We start from the raw sequence: 16,893 nt of genomic DNA, 5'->3' as shown, positions 1-16,893 counted from the left end.
TCAAAAAAAAATGACAGCAACACCAACGTGTTTGGGGGAATCTGGAGAGAACACATTCTTATATGGCATTCTGTATACTCCGTTGATACTTTCACATCAGCCCACTTAGAAATGAAGAGCATTCCGTCCAATATAAGGAGTTAGAATCTGTCAGTATCATGAGTGGTCTTAAAATGCCAGGATCTCAGAAAAACATCCATTTGTACTGCAGTTAAAGGTATGTGGCAGAGAGGCTACATACCTCCTGGAGTGTCTAAACCACTTACAATGGTCCTAAGGCTTCTGTCCCAAGCATTGCCCTTCTTAGTTCCATATGATTTGCATCAGAAACTTGGCAACTATTATTAAACTACTGGGTTCTATTGGAAGTAGGTTCTGAGACTAACTACCCCTAATGGCTATGAGTCTTGCTCTAGGAGCAAGACCGCATAAACTTGAAAGTTACTGGTGTTACCTACTACACAATGCAGCCAAAGTGTATCCTACATTTAGAGAGGGGTAACCGTCTCTGCCTTTAGCAACTCGTTAAATACTATAGTGCTAAGGAAACTTTTGGCTTAATAGGCTCTTGGGAATCAAGTAAGACATAGCAGGGGCATTTATTTGGTAAATCTTGAGAAGACATAACTTGGCTTACCTTCCTTCAACATGAAAGTTGGAATTCTATGGTAGGAAACATTGTTCAGTTTTTTGTGCTTTGATGCACAGTGGGGAGTGTACTCCTTATAATGTGGAGGGTTGCTAGCCCAGGGTGCATGTGCACAGAGTCTCAGGCAGTATTCAGCAGAGGTCCTCTTTCCCCACCAGACAGATGGGGAGATTCTACCCTTCCCTGCCTCTCATCCTTCTTATGATCTCATCCTTCTTATGATGGGAACTTAGCTGGGAAGAGGTGGAGGCAGAATGCCTCTGGAAAGTACAATAACTACTAGAACTGTTAGATTGAGGAGGCCACCATGAGGGATGACAACTACTGTCTGCTCTTCTTGAGGGATGTCAATTTTGCTGCTTCAAATCATCATCATTATCTCCAGTCATTCATACATTCTTATCCTTGTGTTCAAGGTTAGAGGTGTCAGCCGGGTGGTGGTGGCACACGCCTTTAATCCCAGCACTTGGGAGGCAGAGGCAGGTGGATCTCTGTGAGTTCGAGGCCAGGCTGGACTGACAGCCTCCAAAACAATACAGAGAAACCCTGTCTCGTAAAAACCAAAAAAAAAAAAAAGGTTAGAGGTGTCAGATGAAGACAGACATTTAACATCTATCGGCATCTAACTGTTCCACATCATTAAAGGATATGGACCTAACCTGTGCTGGGTCTCTGAGAAATCATCTTTGAAAGCACAAACTGGAGACAGTCAGCTGATCTGAATGGCTAACAAGCCTGGGACAATTAAGCATGAACGCCAAAGAGGGGCACGTGTGGTATAGAACACTAGAAAAGAAGCAGGAACTTGGTCCAGGCTGAGGTGTGAGTTCTTGCTCTTTTGGAGAATATTCAGCATAGGACAGGACTGAGAAAGAGACTGAATCTCATGTCATTTTTTTTTGTTTTTACGAGACAGGGGTTCTCTGTATTGTTTTGGAGGCTATCAGTCCAGCCCTGCCTCGAACTCACAGAGATCCGCCTGCCTCTGCCTCCCGAGTGCTGGGATTTAAGGTGTGCGCCACCACCGTCCGGCTCTCATGTTATTTTTATTTGTTTCTAAGTTTCACTCTTCCTCTCCCTCATTCCCTCCCTCCTTTCTTCTCTCTTTCTCTTTGTTTTTTTTGAGACAGGGTTTCTCTGTGTAGCTTTGGAGCCTGTCTTAGAACTCTCTCTGTAGATCAGGCTGGCCTTGAACTCACAGAGAGCCACCTGCGTCTGCATCCTGAGTGCTGGGATTAAAGGCCTGTGCCACCACTGCCCGGCTTGTTTTCAAATTTTTTGATACCATGTCTCACTAAGTATCCTATATTGAACTGGGGATTGTTACACACCCAAGGCTGGCCTTGAGTTTATAATTTGTACCCCTTAGCCTCCTGAGTCGTGGGATTTTAAGCATATGCCACTATACCTGGAGAGTTTATCGTCAGAACGTTAGCAGGGGCTTCAGATGCAAGGGGAAAAGTGTAATACTTCTGTTCTGTCACCTCGTGATGATGCAAGGGGAGACACATTTCCATGTTCTCTATAGTCCAGTGTTAACAACCATGGCACTAAGGCTCAAACCCCTGCTGGTTCTGGAATGTCAAGTTACAAAAACTGTGGAGGAATTGCTCTGGATGTTCTCTGCACTCAGGATAGACGCCTATGATCAAACCCTGAGGGTGGCTGTGGAATGGTACAAAGAGGCCAGGCTACTCCTAGGTCTGAAAATTACCCTTCCATTTTTACTGCTAGCTTAAAAGCTGGGCAGCTGTTAAAAATTGTCTTTAGTGTTGGGACAGCTGATCCTCACAACTTATATGAAGAGTGACTAGGGCACTGGTTCTCAACCTTCGTAGTGCTTTCATCCTTTAATACAGTTCCTCATTGTAGCGGGCTGTTGGCAGTTTTGGGGCTATAACACTTCACAAAGATCTGAGCGAAGGGCTAAGGATGTAAATAAAGGCAAAGGCAGCGGCTCATTCTTACAAGGAGAATGGCGTTTATTTTAACAAGAGCAGAGCTTTAAACACAAGTCAGGCACGGTGGAAAAACACCAAGGTCAGAAGCCTGTGTTCCCAAGGCCCTCCGGCAAAGGATGATCCAAAAACAGGAATTAGCATTTAGACAATAAGGATGGACAGAAAACAGGAACTTGCATGCAGGCTTTACTAGGAGGAGGGGACAAGAAGTGTTTTGCTAGAAGCTCATAGTCACAAGCTGGTAAGCAAACCCCCATGGTGGAAGGGTGCAACACCTCATGCTGTATTGACCCACAAATATTGCTATGAATTGTAATGCAAATATGTGATATGCAGGATATCTGATATGTGACTTCCAAAGGGGTTTCAAGCCATAGGTTGGAACTGGAGCACTGGCTCAGTCGTTAAGAACAGTTACTGTTGCCCTTCCAAGTTTCATTCCTAGCACTCACATGGTGATCCAGAGAATCCGAAGTCCTTTTCTGGCGTCCATGGGCACCAGGTTTACACTGAACACAGACATAAAAACACCCATATGCATAATATAATTTATAAAGAAAATAATACTAACAATTTGTATGAAGAGAAAAATGGCTGTATACATCCAGCCCAGGGGAAAGGAGTCTATGGAGCACAAAACCCTGCAGGAGCATCAATGACCAGGGAGAAGAGTCCTAGCACACATTCTTCAGATAACACTGAGTGCATCTTGCAACTTCAACCAGTATTTACAGACTGTATTAGTCATGGCTCTCTAGTGTCACAGAACTTAGAGAATGATTCTCTCTCATATATATATATATATATATATATATATATATATATATATATATATAGGAAGTTATTGGAATGACTTACTGCCTGAAGTCCAACAATGGCTGGCTGTGAATACAAAGTCCAAGAATCCAGTAGTTTCTCAGTCCCACGATGTTGGATGTCTCAGTTGGTCTTCAGTAGATGTTGGAATCCCCCCAATATAGGCTCTAGTGCCAGTGCAGCAATGGACTAGCAAGGTGAGGGCGAGCAGGCAAAGAGCGACAGCTTCCTTCCTCCGTGTCTTTACATACACTTCCAGCAGAAGGTGTGAACAGATTAGCGGTGTGTCCGCCTGCCTTGAGATCAGGATTAAAGGCCTAGGCCATCTCACATCCTCCTGCCTTGAGATCAGGATTAAAGGCCTGTACCATCCCACATCCTCCTGCCTTGAGATCAGGATTAAAGGCCTGGGCCATCCCACATCAAGATCTGGATCAAAGGTATGTTGTCTTCCTGCCGCAAGATCCGGATCACACGTGTGCCCTCCATTTCTGGATTGTGGTTCATTCCAAATATAGTCACATTGATGATCAAGAATAGACATCACATCTTCCTCCCTCCCTCCCTCCCTCCCTCCCTCCCTCCCTCCCTTCCTCCCTCCCTCCCTCCCTCCCTCCCTCCCTCCCTCCCTCCCTTCCTTCCTCCCTTCCTTCCTTCCTCCCTTCTTCCTCTCTGCCCCCTCCTTCCTCCCTCCACTCGTCCATTCTTTCTTCCCTCCCTCTCCATCCCTTCTTCCCTCCTTCATTTCTCCCTCCCTCCCTTCTTTCATTCCTTCTTCCCTCCCTTCTTCCTTCCCCCATCCCTCCCTTCCTTCCTTCCTTCTTTCCTTGATTCTGTCCATCTTTTCTTCCTTTTTTTCAAGACAGGGATTCATAATGCATGCTGGCCTTGGCTTTCAGCTCTCAACCTGCCTCAGGCTCCTGAGTACTGAGCCAACAACTATATTTGTTGGTGCAAAAGATGTCTCTTTAAGAAAATAAAAAAGAACAGAAAGTAGAACTATGAGGAAACTCCTTTATAAGGCAAAATGCAAGTTAATAAAAATGGATAAGAAAGGATCTAGCTCCTAGAGCAAGAGGAAGGAATGAGAGGAAAATCCAACAGTATGTCATGGAGAAATTCTCTCTCACACACAAAACCCTACAACTTCGAGTCAATAAAAAGAGACTGAATTTAGCCTTGGCCATCTTTAGAAAACTGTTACTTCTACCATCGTGTCCAACAGCAAAGACAATGGGGTAGGTTGATACCTGTTCGACTCTTACTCTACCTCAGAGCCTTCAAGTAAATATTACCCATTTATTCATCATGGTCTTCACGTGGTAACATTATCTGACATTCTCCCTAGTGCTATTCAGTTGCCATTTTCTAACAGAAAGAATCCACATGGCAAAAGGAACCATGTGAAAGTCTCAAGTGATGCAGAAAGTATCATGGCTATACAGAAGCCAGCTACTGTGGTATGTGCTGGGGGTGGAGGTCAAGCCTCGGCTTATCGGCAATATTCAGGGTAGCATCTCCATGTTACTCAAGCACTGAGCTAAAGAGAATGAAACGTGAAGCATGTGCACCTCCCTGATGGGTCACGCTGTTACCTGTGAATATGTTCCTTAGCTTCAGAGCAACTGGACATGCTCCCTGATTATTGCAATTTTGGGTCAGGCTGTAGAAAGAACACCATGATGTGTGTGCTTGTCAATTTGCTTACAATGTGCTGGCTTGGGAATAAAGAATATTCGTATTAAAGGCAAAACAAGATCATACTGGGCCCAGAACATTACATGCAGGACGATGGGGAGTAGGTGACAATCCTAGCATTGGTAGGCCTTGGAAGGCAGGTTTTGCATCTAGCTGAAAGCAAAACTCCATTCTGAATGAACTCAAACAACACTATGCTTCCAAGACAGCCCGGTGCTGGGGAGGCTCTTATGAGGGCAGCATCTGTTTCTTGGGTCCTGTTTCCAGCAACCCGTCCTTGGGGAGCTGGGCTGCAAAGCTTGCAGGTGGCTGAGCTATTAGTGTGTGTTGTGCATGGGGCCCTGAGAGCCCTGGATTTCCTTGTGTTCATCCTCCCTTTTGTGGGTTTTCAAGTGTCGCAGCAGGCTGGATTTGTGCTTATAGCTTTTCTGACAGTGTTGGCAGACAAATGGTCTCTCGTCAGTGTGTCTCACTTGGTGTGCGATAACATGGGACTGCCCTCTAAAGCTTTTCCCGCAGTAGGGGCACTGGTAAGGCCTGGAAACTATCTGAGTTTTCACATGCTCTTTCAGGCCCAACTTGTACATAAACTCCCTCTTACAGAGCCTGCATTGCTGTCTTTCTTGGTCAAAATAGGCTGCCTGACTAAATGAACTGCCACACGAAGCACACTCATGGGTACCCTCCTCCTTGGAGGGTCTGGCCCACAGGTCTGGCCCACAGGAGGGCCATGCCCTATTTCCGGGGCCCTCTGGTGCTACCCTTCCTGAGCGAGACCCCACGCGAATATTACGTTGCTGCCGGTGAGCAGAACATAGCCCTAACTGCTCAGTGAAGACAGGCCTCTCATCGGGACGAGCCTGTGCAGAGGCTCCAGGGTTGACAGGCCCCTGTGCTTTCTTGGAGGTCCCTGGCATCTCCCATTGGTCCTGGTATTCTGAGGACTTCTGGGTTTTCTCGGGTGTCTTGCATTCAGCCAGCAGCTGTTCTGGGGGTTCTTCACCAGGAGGTTCCAGATGTTGGTACTCATTGGAGAAATGGAACGCTGGAAGCAAAGCAGAAAATGGACTCATCACTTTGATGTGTGCTGGCATTTGTTCATCCGGACCCCCCCCCCACACACACACATACACACACATCAAAAGCTGAGGGAAGGGATGGAGATGACCGACACCACTGTGTTGCCTCGAATAAATGCTCAGAGGGTGGGCGGGAGCTCTCAAGTAGCACCACTGACCTCCCCTACCTGTCTGTCGACTTTCTTCCTTGGCTTCCACCGAATCCCTTTCTTCTGGCCTGAGTCCGGTAAGTGCCCAGTGTCTGTAGACGCCAGCAGTGCCCACTTCTGTTTATCTTAGAGAACAAGCCCCCATAGGGCTCTGCTATTGCATGCCAGGGGGGGAGAGGGAAGCCGGCTGGAAAGTCACCACAAACTGACTCCGAGGTCACGCAGCCTGCTGTTTGCACACATGAAGTCTCTCCATCTATTTCCCTCTCGGCTAGGGCTACTTCAGCAGGAGCCCCTGACCCACGCTGTCTGCTTTTGCTTCATAATTTCCAGAATACCAGGTGAGTGCTGGCAGGAGCCTACTCTGCTTAGTGAAAAGCTAGTCTGCCGTCATCCATGGAGGTGGTGAGACTATCCAGGCTGAAAGTTGATGGACTGAAAGAGTTCCACAGGGTCTTAGAGGGAAGTATTAAGTGGAAAGCAAATCACCAGGAAAACCTTCCTAGTCGTTTCCAATGGAGACCAGGGAACTCTCCTACTGACAGTCAAGTGTGTGTGTGTGTGTCTGTGTGTGTCTCTGTGTGTGTGTATGTGTGTACGCGTGCTGCATTGATTTTTCAGCCAGCTCAGATTATGTGTGCGTTTTGATTTTCACTCAAGTTTAGAAGAGCATTTTGTTGAAAACAACACAACTAACTACCAGCCTTAGCCTTTGCTTGTCAACCTAAGGAGTGTAAGGTAAAGTGACCGCCATCTAAACTTTAGTCAGTCAGTAGCTGTTCTGAGGGTTCTTCACTAGGCAAGGCCTAGGCCCTCCCCAATGTGTCCAGGCTGAGACAGCATCCCTTCATGTGGTATGGGCCTAGGCCCTCTCCCATGGGTCCAGGCTGAGACAGCATCCCTTCAGGTGGTATAGGCTTCCAAAGTCCATCTGGATGCCAGGGATAAATGCTGATCTATTGCCTGAGGCCCAAAGAATGCTGAGGTCTCCTAACTAACACCCACATTCTGACAGGAGTGAGATGGTATCACATGGTTGTTTTTATTTGCATGGCTAAGGATGTTCAGCACTTTCTCAATTGAGAAATTCTTTGTTTAGTTCTGTAGCACACCTTTTAATTGGATTCTTTGGTGTTTTGAAGACTTGCTTCTTGAATTCTTTGTAAATTTTTGAGATCAGCCCTCTGTCAGATGTGGGGTTAGTGAATATCTTTTACAATCCTGTGGATTGCCTTTTTGTCTTGTTGACTGTGTCCTTTGCCTTACAGAAGCTTCCCAGTTTCATCAGGTCCCATTTGTTAATTGTCAATCTCAGGTCTGAGCTACTGGTGTTATTTTCAGGAAGTAGTCTCCTGTACCAATTTGTTCAAGGGTACCTCCCACTTTCTCTTCTAAGAGGTTCAGTGTGGCTGGATTTATGTCGAGGTTTTTGATCTATTTGAACTTAAGTTTTGTGCATGACAATAGTCATGGATCTACCTGCATTCTTCTACATGCCACTATCCAGTTATGCCAGCACCATTTGTTGAAGATGCTTTCTTTTTTCCACTGTATAACTTAAGCTTCTTTGTCAAAAATCAAGTGTTCGTATGTGTATATGTGTATATGTTAATATCACACTTTTCAGTTCGATTCCACCTGTCAATTTTTGAACCAATACCAAGCTTTTTCAGGACTATAGCTCTATAATAGAGCTTGAGGTCAGGGATGGTGATGCCTCCAGAAGTTCATTTATTTTACAGGGTTGTTTTGGCTATCCTGGGTCTTCTGTTTTTCTATATAAAGTTGATTATTTTTCTTTCAAGGTCTATGAATAATTGTGCTGGTATTTTGATGGGGATTGTGTTGAATGTGTAGATTGCTTTTGGCAAGATTGCCATTTTGACTATGTTAATCCTAACAATCCAAGAGCATGGGAGATCTTTCCATTTTCTGGTATCAAATTTCTTTCTTTAAAGACTCAAAGTTCTTGCTATACAGGTTTTCACTTGTTTGGTTAGCATTATCCCCAGATATTTTATGTTGTTTGGGGTTATTGTAAAGGTTAATGTTTCTCTGATTTCTTTCTCAGCCCATTTTTCTTCTGTCTGTAATAGGGCTACTGATTGTTTTTAGTTAATCTTGTATCCTGCCACTTTGCTGAAAGTGTATATCAGATGTACGGGTTCCGTGTAGTTTTTCGGGTCACTTATGTAAACTATCATATCACCTGCAAATAGTGAACGTTTAACTTCTTCCTTTCCAATTTGTATCCTCTTGATCTCCTTTTGTTGTCTTATTGCTCTAGCTAGAACCTCAAGTACAATATTGCAGAGATATGGAGAGATTGGGCAGCCTTGGCTTGTTCCTGATTTTAGAGGAATTGCGTTGAGTTTCTCTCTAGTTTGATGTTAGCTGTTGGTTTACTGTATATAGCTTTTATTATGTTCAGGTATGTTCCTGTTATCCCTGATCTCTCCAGGACCCTTATGATGACAGCCTCCTATGCAGGCCACCACCTAACCTGAAGCCAATGGCTCCTTCAGAGCAGCCCTGGTCTCAAGCCCTAGACGACATGGGAGTTCCTGTTGCTTCCTCCCAGGGACATTGTCCAGTCATGTCTTGCCTCAACAGAAGCTTCAAGAGGTGGTTCTGAACAGAAGGTAATGCTGCCTACACCATGAGGTTATCTGGGATATGCTAGCAAGTGGTGCTATTGGAATTTAATGAGCCAGAGGTGGGTGCATCACTCACAATGCAGAGCTCTTTTTATGGTCTCCAAATATGGAATGTCCTCCACAAACAGCCATGTAGAAAGAAAGAATCTAGCAAAGGAATCCTGTTGTTCAGGTAGAAACAAGATATTTTTGCATATTTGAGAATGACTTCGTTTTCTCAGAAACACACAGCAGGGAAATTGGTGGAGCAACATGTTACTTATGACCTTTTGTTTACTGAGACTTGTTTGCCACCAGAGAGTTCAGATGACTAGAGACAAGAGTGCTCACAGCACTGGGCATTGGTCTGAATTCCTGAATTGTCCCATCACAGTAATTATGGGTAAAGAAGCCACGTGTGAACATTTTATGATATCAATCATGGTATGTAAAACCCAAGCATGCTTATGACGAAAACCTTACTAGTTTATACAACTTATGTTTCCTTTTTATATCTTTTCTAGGTTCTGTTCCATGAGGATAAGTCAACTGTTTATATAAAGAGCCAATGGTTAGTATTTGAGATACAGAAGCTGTCTTTATCCTATTTTGGGGTGGGTTCAAGACAGGATTTCTTCTGTGTATGTAGTCCTGACTGTCCTGTAACTCACTCTGTAGACCAGGCTGGCCTCAAATTCATAGAGAGCCGCCTACCTCTGCCTCCTGAGTGCTGGGATTAAAGGCATGAACCACCACTGCCCAGCTATTCACTCTATTTTTAAAATCAATTGTTTTAACTTCAAAATAAAAGCAAAACAAAACCAAAAACTACCTATGTTAAGATCTTGGGACACCCATACATATCTGATTGATCATAAATATTGGTTTGCAGACAATTGAAAACTTCAGTGATGCTTTTGGTAACTTACGTTGCCCTAGAATTTCCTTCACGGAAAACAAGCGAGGCATTGCCATTTGTGTGTTGTAGAGAGGGCACAGGGTCTGGTACAGAGGGACCTCTGACCCCCAACCTATGACCCATACACTGACTCCAGCTGACTCCCACAGAAAAGAAGGTTGAAAAGGACTCTGGGGAAGGTTGGGGGCTGAGGAATGACACGGGGGCAGAATGTCTCATCTTGACCCAGATGCCTGGGCGCTCCTTTTGGTCCAAGATCAACAAACCCCAACTGATTGCTGTAATGATAAATGGCACACTTACTGAAAGTAAAACTAAGTATTTATTGTAGAAATTACTCACAAGATACCAAACAAGTAACCCAGATGAGCCAAGTAGTTTTCCACCGCCGAATTGGAAGCCAAAAGCCAGAAAAAGAGACCAAGACTTCCGTTGTTCAATCTTTTATACCTTCCCCCATAACTCCCCCTAGCCATGCCCAAAAGTGGGCCTGGCTAGTGATGTAGTTCACTGCCTACGTACGTATACATCTTTACGTCCGTCTGTATACTTCTTTAGTCATGCCTAAAGTGGGTGTGGTTAGCGGTGTGGTAAACTGCTCTTTGATTACCTCATCAGTATGGGCCTCTAGTAAGTCACATTGTTAATGGTGGCATTGTTTTCCTCCTACAACTCCCCTTTTAGTCTAAAAAGGATATTTAAACTTAAAACAACTAACTTGTGTCAATGAACAAAATGTATCAAACATCTATCCCATCTAAACCTAAACTTATCTGAAAGAAACACCCAAATCTGAACACCTCCTTCCAATCCCAACTCTAAAATAATTGAAAACTAACACTAACAGGTGTAAACTATCCTATAATATCAATAGTAGGGAGAGGGGGCGTGGAATTCTCAAAACTACTTCCTGCTGAGATGGGATGATGATAATCTCATGGGGACCTGTGAGAAGAAAAATGTTAGTGTAACAAAATCTCAGTAGATCAGACAGTCTCTGTATGGCAGGAGATGCTTGATTGAAGTTCCTGACTGGGGTTCTACTGTTGATTGAAGCTCTCATCTGAAGCTCTGGCCAGATTGTAGAGGATGTGCTATTTCAGTTTCTTGGCCCGGAGTTGTGTAGAGTGATGTAGTTTCAAGCCAGTTTCAGGATAGTGCTTGTCAGGTGGGGTCGATGATGTGGGGCAGTTCAGATGCCTTCAGTCGAATCAGGTGGAGTCAAGGAAGTGGATCCTCATTCTCTTTCTGAAGCAGTTGAAGATTGCTGTCATGAAATCCCTTCTCTGTAAAACTCAAACATTAATGTTAACAAAGAAATATTTTAACTTTTATATGTATGCATACTGGAAGAGGTGACAATAGGGAAGATGGTATACATGAAGGAAATTAGGCTTTTCAGAAAAAGAAATCCACAGATAAGTCCCTAATTTTATTTTCTTCTGTCTTATATCAATGGCTCTTTGATATAATACAGAAATTCTGAATTGTGTTTAAATAATATGTTTGAATTTAGAGTTGGAGAGCGAATCCAACTCCATAGCCAGCTTCAGTTAAATGAATGGGGACTGAAATATATGAAGAAACAAAGATAAAAGGGTACTATGAAAAACAAAATAGAGAGATTTAGACTTTGATACCACACAGTGAGATACTGTTTGTTTGATGGTCCTCAGGGTAGCTATTCATTCTTCTTCAGGAATCTATATGTCCAGTATTCTTTGCTGAGTTTACCTGTGAAGACAAAAAACAAAACACTTCTGTTTCCTTTTAGGAGGTCACTTTACCCATGGTAGAATATGAATTTGTAGATGAGCTGTTATCTTCCTCCTCCTGAGATGTCTTCTGTTCTGATCGAATCTTAATTAATTTTGATGGAACCTAAAGCTTTTCTTCTCCTGTGGAAACAAAAGCATAACCCCTTCCCCAACATAACACATATCCTGGTTTCCAGACTGAGGTCATAACATCCTTAGAATACAACGGTTGGTTCAGTTCAGAAGTCTAATCTGTAGTCCAGTGTCTTTCTGCTGCAGTTTGTCCTTTTTCATCAGCATTAAGAAAATTCGACTTTAGTAAAGCATTATGTAACCTGTGTTTAGGGGGGTATTTGTTCTCCCTGGCTGTTTATGAAGCACCTCTCTTTTTTTTTAGAAGGGAGTATGGCATCCTTTATTTTCTACCTATATGTGGTATTGCATAGTGAAGGGTATAAACAAAGGCAATACAGTTTGTTAATTCTTATCCATGTAGTCTGTTAATATCTAAGTGGTGGAATTAGAATTCAATGCATATTTCTTTTCCATTCCTCAAGTGCATAAACTGATCTTCTTATTTGAAATTTATTTTTTGTTATAGTGACAACATGGTTATATATAGAAAAATATGTAAATAGATGTATGCATTAGCAAGTGTAATTCTGTGGTATAATTTGAAGACATTAGCAGTCCAAGTAAAGTCAAGTGATTCAAGACTGATGAAAATCATACCCTTGGCTGTAGGATTTTATTTCCACATTGTCTTGTGAAACATCTCTTTTAAGGTTCGGTTAGATCTTTCAATCACTGCTTGTCCTGACCCCACTCCTGGTACCAAATGATTGCTGTAACGATAAACGGCACACTTACTGAAAGTAAAACTAAGTATTTATTGTAGAAATTACTCACAAGATACCAAACAAGTAACCCAGATGAGCCGAGTAGTTTTCCGCTGCCGAACTGGAAGCCAAAAGCCAGAAAAAGAGACCAAGACTTCCGTTGTTCAATCTTTTATACCTTCACCCGTAACGCCCCTAGCCATGCCCAAAAGTGGGCCTGGCTAGTGACGTAGTTCACCGCCTACATACATATACGTCTTTACGTCCGTCCGTATACTTCTTTAGTCATGCCTAAAGTGGGTGTGGTTAGCGGTGTGGTAAACCGAGCTTTTATTACCTCATCTGTATGCACCTCTAGTAAGTCACATGGTTAATGGCGGCATTGTTTTCCTCCTACACCCAACACTGTTCTCACCTTGTTCTCTGGCTCCCCGTTGTCTTTCTGCAGGTTTTCTATCAGGGCGAACACTCTTTCTCTGGTCTCCTCACTGAGCACGATCCGGCCGGCCTCTGTGTCTGCAGGTAGAATTTGCAAGAATTTCTCCATCAGGAACAGCGCCAGGATCTGGTCCACAGATCGTATCTGTGGCTTCAGCCATTGACAGCAAAGCTCCCAGAGCTTGCAGAAGGCTTCTCGAGGCCCAGCTGCTTCTTCATATTGGAATTGACTGAAGCGTTGGTAGGAGGCTTCCCAGGGTGTGGCATTCTTTCGAGGCAGAGGGTCTTGGTGGCTCACTGAGGGGGCCTGCATGGCAGATTTCCTGGATGCAGCCGTTGTGCCCCTGGGCTGACTGCTTACAGCTTAGTCTTGGGCCCTGAGGTCTCAGGTCTCAGCTGCTTTTCTGGGTAGTCAACAGGGAAGTCACCTGCAGCAGAGGAGGGCACTCCATGAGAAAGGAGACACGGTAGTGGTGACAAGAACGTGTGATCTCTGCCCTTCAGCCTTTCAGAATCTAGCAAAAGGCACCTACTCTTCTCCGAGACATGAATGTACGTGTGGGACTCTGCACCCAGCTGCCAAAAGCTGTACGGAGAGTCCACGCCCTGCAGACTCCCTGGGCCTGTCCTTTTTAATAGGAGGTAAGTAACTAAATTCAAGTTCTGCTGTTAATCACGTCCTGTTATAATACTTTGTGACATGTTATGCCTTGAGTGTTAAAAGCCCTCCACAAGCTCCTGGGTTTGAACACCTGGGCCCCAGCTATAGTTCATAATTATTAACAAATCACCTAGCAGGTGGAATGGCAAACCCTTGTAATCCCAGGAATCTGGAGAAAGAAGCAGGAACATTAGCCCTCCATGGTGGTACACACACAGAGGCACACATGTGGATACACACATACACACAAGCACACATGTGGATACACACATACACACAAGCACACATGTGAATATATACACACACATGCACACATGTGAATATACACACACAGAGGCACACATGTGAATATACGCACACAGAGGCACACATGTGAATATACACACAGAGGCACACATGTGAATATACACACACAGAGGCACACATGTGAATATACGCACACAGAGGCACACATGTGAATATACACACACAGAGGCACACATGTGAATATACGCACACAGAGGCACACATGTGAATATACACACACAGAGGCACACATGTGAATATACACACAGAGGCACACATGTGAATATATACACACACATGCACACATGTGAATACACACACATGCACATATATGAATATACACACACATGCACACATATGAATATACACACAGAGGCACACATGTGAATATACACACAGAGGCACACATGTGAATATACACACACACAGAGGCACACATGTGAATATACACACACAGAGGCACACATGCGAATATACACACAGAGGCACACATGTGAATTTACACACACAGGGGCACACATGTGAATTCACACACATGCACACATGTGAATATATACACACACAGAGGCACACATGTGAATATACACACATGCACACACGTGAATATACACACAGAGGCACACATGTGAATATACACACAGAGGCACACATGTGAATATACACACACACAGAGGCACACATATGAATATACACACACACAGAGGCACACATGTGAATACACACACACACAGACACACATGTGAATATACACAGAGGCACACATGTGAACATATACACAGAGGCACACATGTGACTATAGACACACACATGCACACATGTGAATATACACACACAGAGGCACACATGTGAATATACACACACACAGAGGCACACATGTGAATATACACACAGAGGCACACATGTGAATATACACACACAGAGGCACACAAATACACAAACAATAAAATAATACAGAAAAAGTCTCTAATGTTCTATGTTTAAAAAAGCAAACAATTAATATACGTTCATCTCCACAAATATTGAAAGCATAAAAATAATGTTAAGAGAAGCTTTATCTTTTGCTAGCCGCTTTGGTTTATCCCCCGCCAGTCGCCTGGGCTCTGCCGCGCCAGCCTGGTTCTAGATCCGCATCAGTCCCAAATAAACACACAGGAAGCTATATTCATTATGAAGCTGTTGGCCTTGCTTGTCTCTTACTGGCTAGCTCTGCTTTAAGTAATTACCCCATAATTGTTAATCTAAGTATGTCTCTTACCGGAGAATAGTTCCAGGCTTCCTACCCCCAATGGCGTTACATGTTGACTCTCTTGTTTCCCCTTCCCAGAATCCTCCTCGACTCCTAGTCCCTCCTATCTAGGTTTTCTATTGGCCAGACAGTACTTTATTGACAAATGCACAGGCAAATAACAGGACTTCCCCAACAAAATAAGATTTGGATTATTTTACCATAAGCATTGTTGTTTTTCCCTTTAGCAACTCAAAAGCATGAAATGGTCACTCTGATGCTTATATTCTTTTCTCATACATCACAGTTATATATGTGTACAAAATGCATTTGTTCAGTGGCATTCATTTAACTTTTTGTCAGAAAACTGTGTCTAATGAGATAGTCTAATGAGTTTGAGGCCAGCCTGCTTTACAGAGTGAATTCCAGGAAAGACAGGCATACACAGAGAAACCCTGTCTCAAAAAAAAAATCAGGTGGTGGCGGTATACACCTTTTATCCCAGCACTTGGGAGGCAGAGGCAGGCGAATCTCTATGAGTTCAAGACCAGCCTGGTCTACAGAAAGAGTTCCAGGACAGCCAGAGCTGTTGCACAGGGAAACCTGTCTCAAAAAAATAAAAAAATAAAAAATGAGATAGTGCAAAAACCCAATGTCAAAAAAGTAAATCAAACCAAACCAAAACCACAAAATGAGATAGTGCTTGAGATCAACCCCTAGATGCCCACAAACCTGGCCTAAAGACAGTTCTGAGGGTGGAGAGATTGGAGAGGTGTCTGTGTGATTCCTCTTCCAGAGGAATTAGGTTTGGTTCTCAGCACTCACATGATTATTTTATGGGTCCAGAAACAGTGTGGCCGACTATCTGGTTGTGACTCTGATTCTGCTGTCCACCTAAAGAAATTCCCATCACTGTTAGGCATGTTGACAGAGATAGGAATTGCAGGAACAGACATTTGCAAGTAGTTGTTTTTCAGATAGCAATAAAATTCCTTTCTTAGCCAACAGACTCTACAGCATGACCTTTCTCCAAAGCTAGGACAATCACTCCTTAACACAGCTTCATTCAGGTGTTTGTCTTCCTAAAATATGGGGCAGAGGCTATAGCAAATGGGCAGAAGCCAGTACAAATGGGAAGGACTTGAACTCATTTTATTTCTACACAATCTTACAGTTTTTAGGCAAAGATTTCTACTAGGCTATCATGATATAGAGTAGCCATTTGATTTTGTTAAGTACATATGTAAGATTACAATATGTATTATATCATTTCCTCTTTAATACAGGGACTTTTCTACTTAGACTTCCCCATCCCTTGGGTCATTACTATCACACTACTGGAATCAATGAATTTTAATCTACAAAGTCTGAGACAGGGTTTCTCTGTGTAACCCTGGCTGTCCTGGAACTCACTCTGTAGATCAGGCTGGTCTCGAACTCAGAGGTCTGCCTGCCTCTGCCTCCTGAGTGTTCAGATCAGGGGTGTATGTCATCACTGCCTATCTTTTTTGTTGTAGAAGAAAGGGTTTATTTGGCTCACTCTACCACATCATAGTCAATCATTGAAGGAAGCAGGGACAGGAACTCAAACAGGCAGAAACTTGGAGGCAAGATTTGATGCAGAGGCCATGGAGGGGTGCTGCTTACTGGCTTGCTCAACTGGCTTTCTTACAGAACCCAGAACCACCAGTGCAGGATTGGCACCACCCACTGTGAGCTGGGCCCTCCCATATCAACCAGAAACTAAGAAAATGCCATGCAGGTTTACGCGCAGCCCGACC

General features: G+C 43.7%; 1 protein-coding gene across 1 annotated transcript; it reads right to left on the bottom strand.

Annotated features, from left to right (window-relative positions):
• Positions 1-5,441: 5,441 nt before the first annotated feature.
• On the bottom strand, positions 5,442-13,254 carry LOC121139789 (zinc finger protein 449-like). Its single transcript, XM_040743782.1, has 2 exons — positions 12,919-13,254; positions 5,442-6,149 (listed from the first exon to the last, which is right to left on the bottom strand). The coding sequence occupies exons 1-2, from the start codon at positions 13,252-13,254 to the stop codon at positions 5,442-5,444; spliced, it is 1,044 nt and encodes a 347-aa protein (XP_040599716.1).
• Positions 13,255-16,893: the final 3,639 nt, after the last annotated feature.

The sequence above is a fragment of the Mesocricetus auratus genome, unplaced genomic scaffold (genome assembly GCF_017639785.1).
Source record: "Mesocricetus auratus isolate SY011 unplaced genomic scaffold, BCM_Maur_2.0 Super-Scaffold_100003, whole genome shotgun sequence".
In the NCBI taxonomy this organism is placed as follows: domain Eukaryota; kingdom Metazoa; phylum Chordata; class Mammalia; order Rodentia; family Cricetidae; genus Mesocricetus; species Mesocricetus auratus.
This window is presented reverse-complemented; position numbering and strand designations above follow the sequence as displayed.

Bases quoted from the DNA above. Each gene is read 5' to 3' on its own strand.
- LOC121139789 (XM_040743782.1), bottom strand. From the start codon at position 13,254: ATGCAGGCCCCCTCAGTGAGCCACCAAGACCCTCTGCCTCGAAAGAAT. The intron at 6,150-12,918 runs GTGAGAACAGTG...TTCTCCAATGAG, and splicing joins ACGGGGAGCCAGAGAACAAG to TACCAACATCTGGAACCTCC.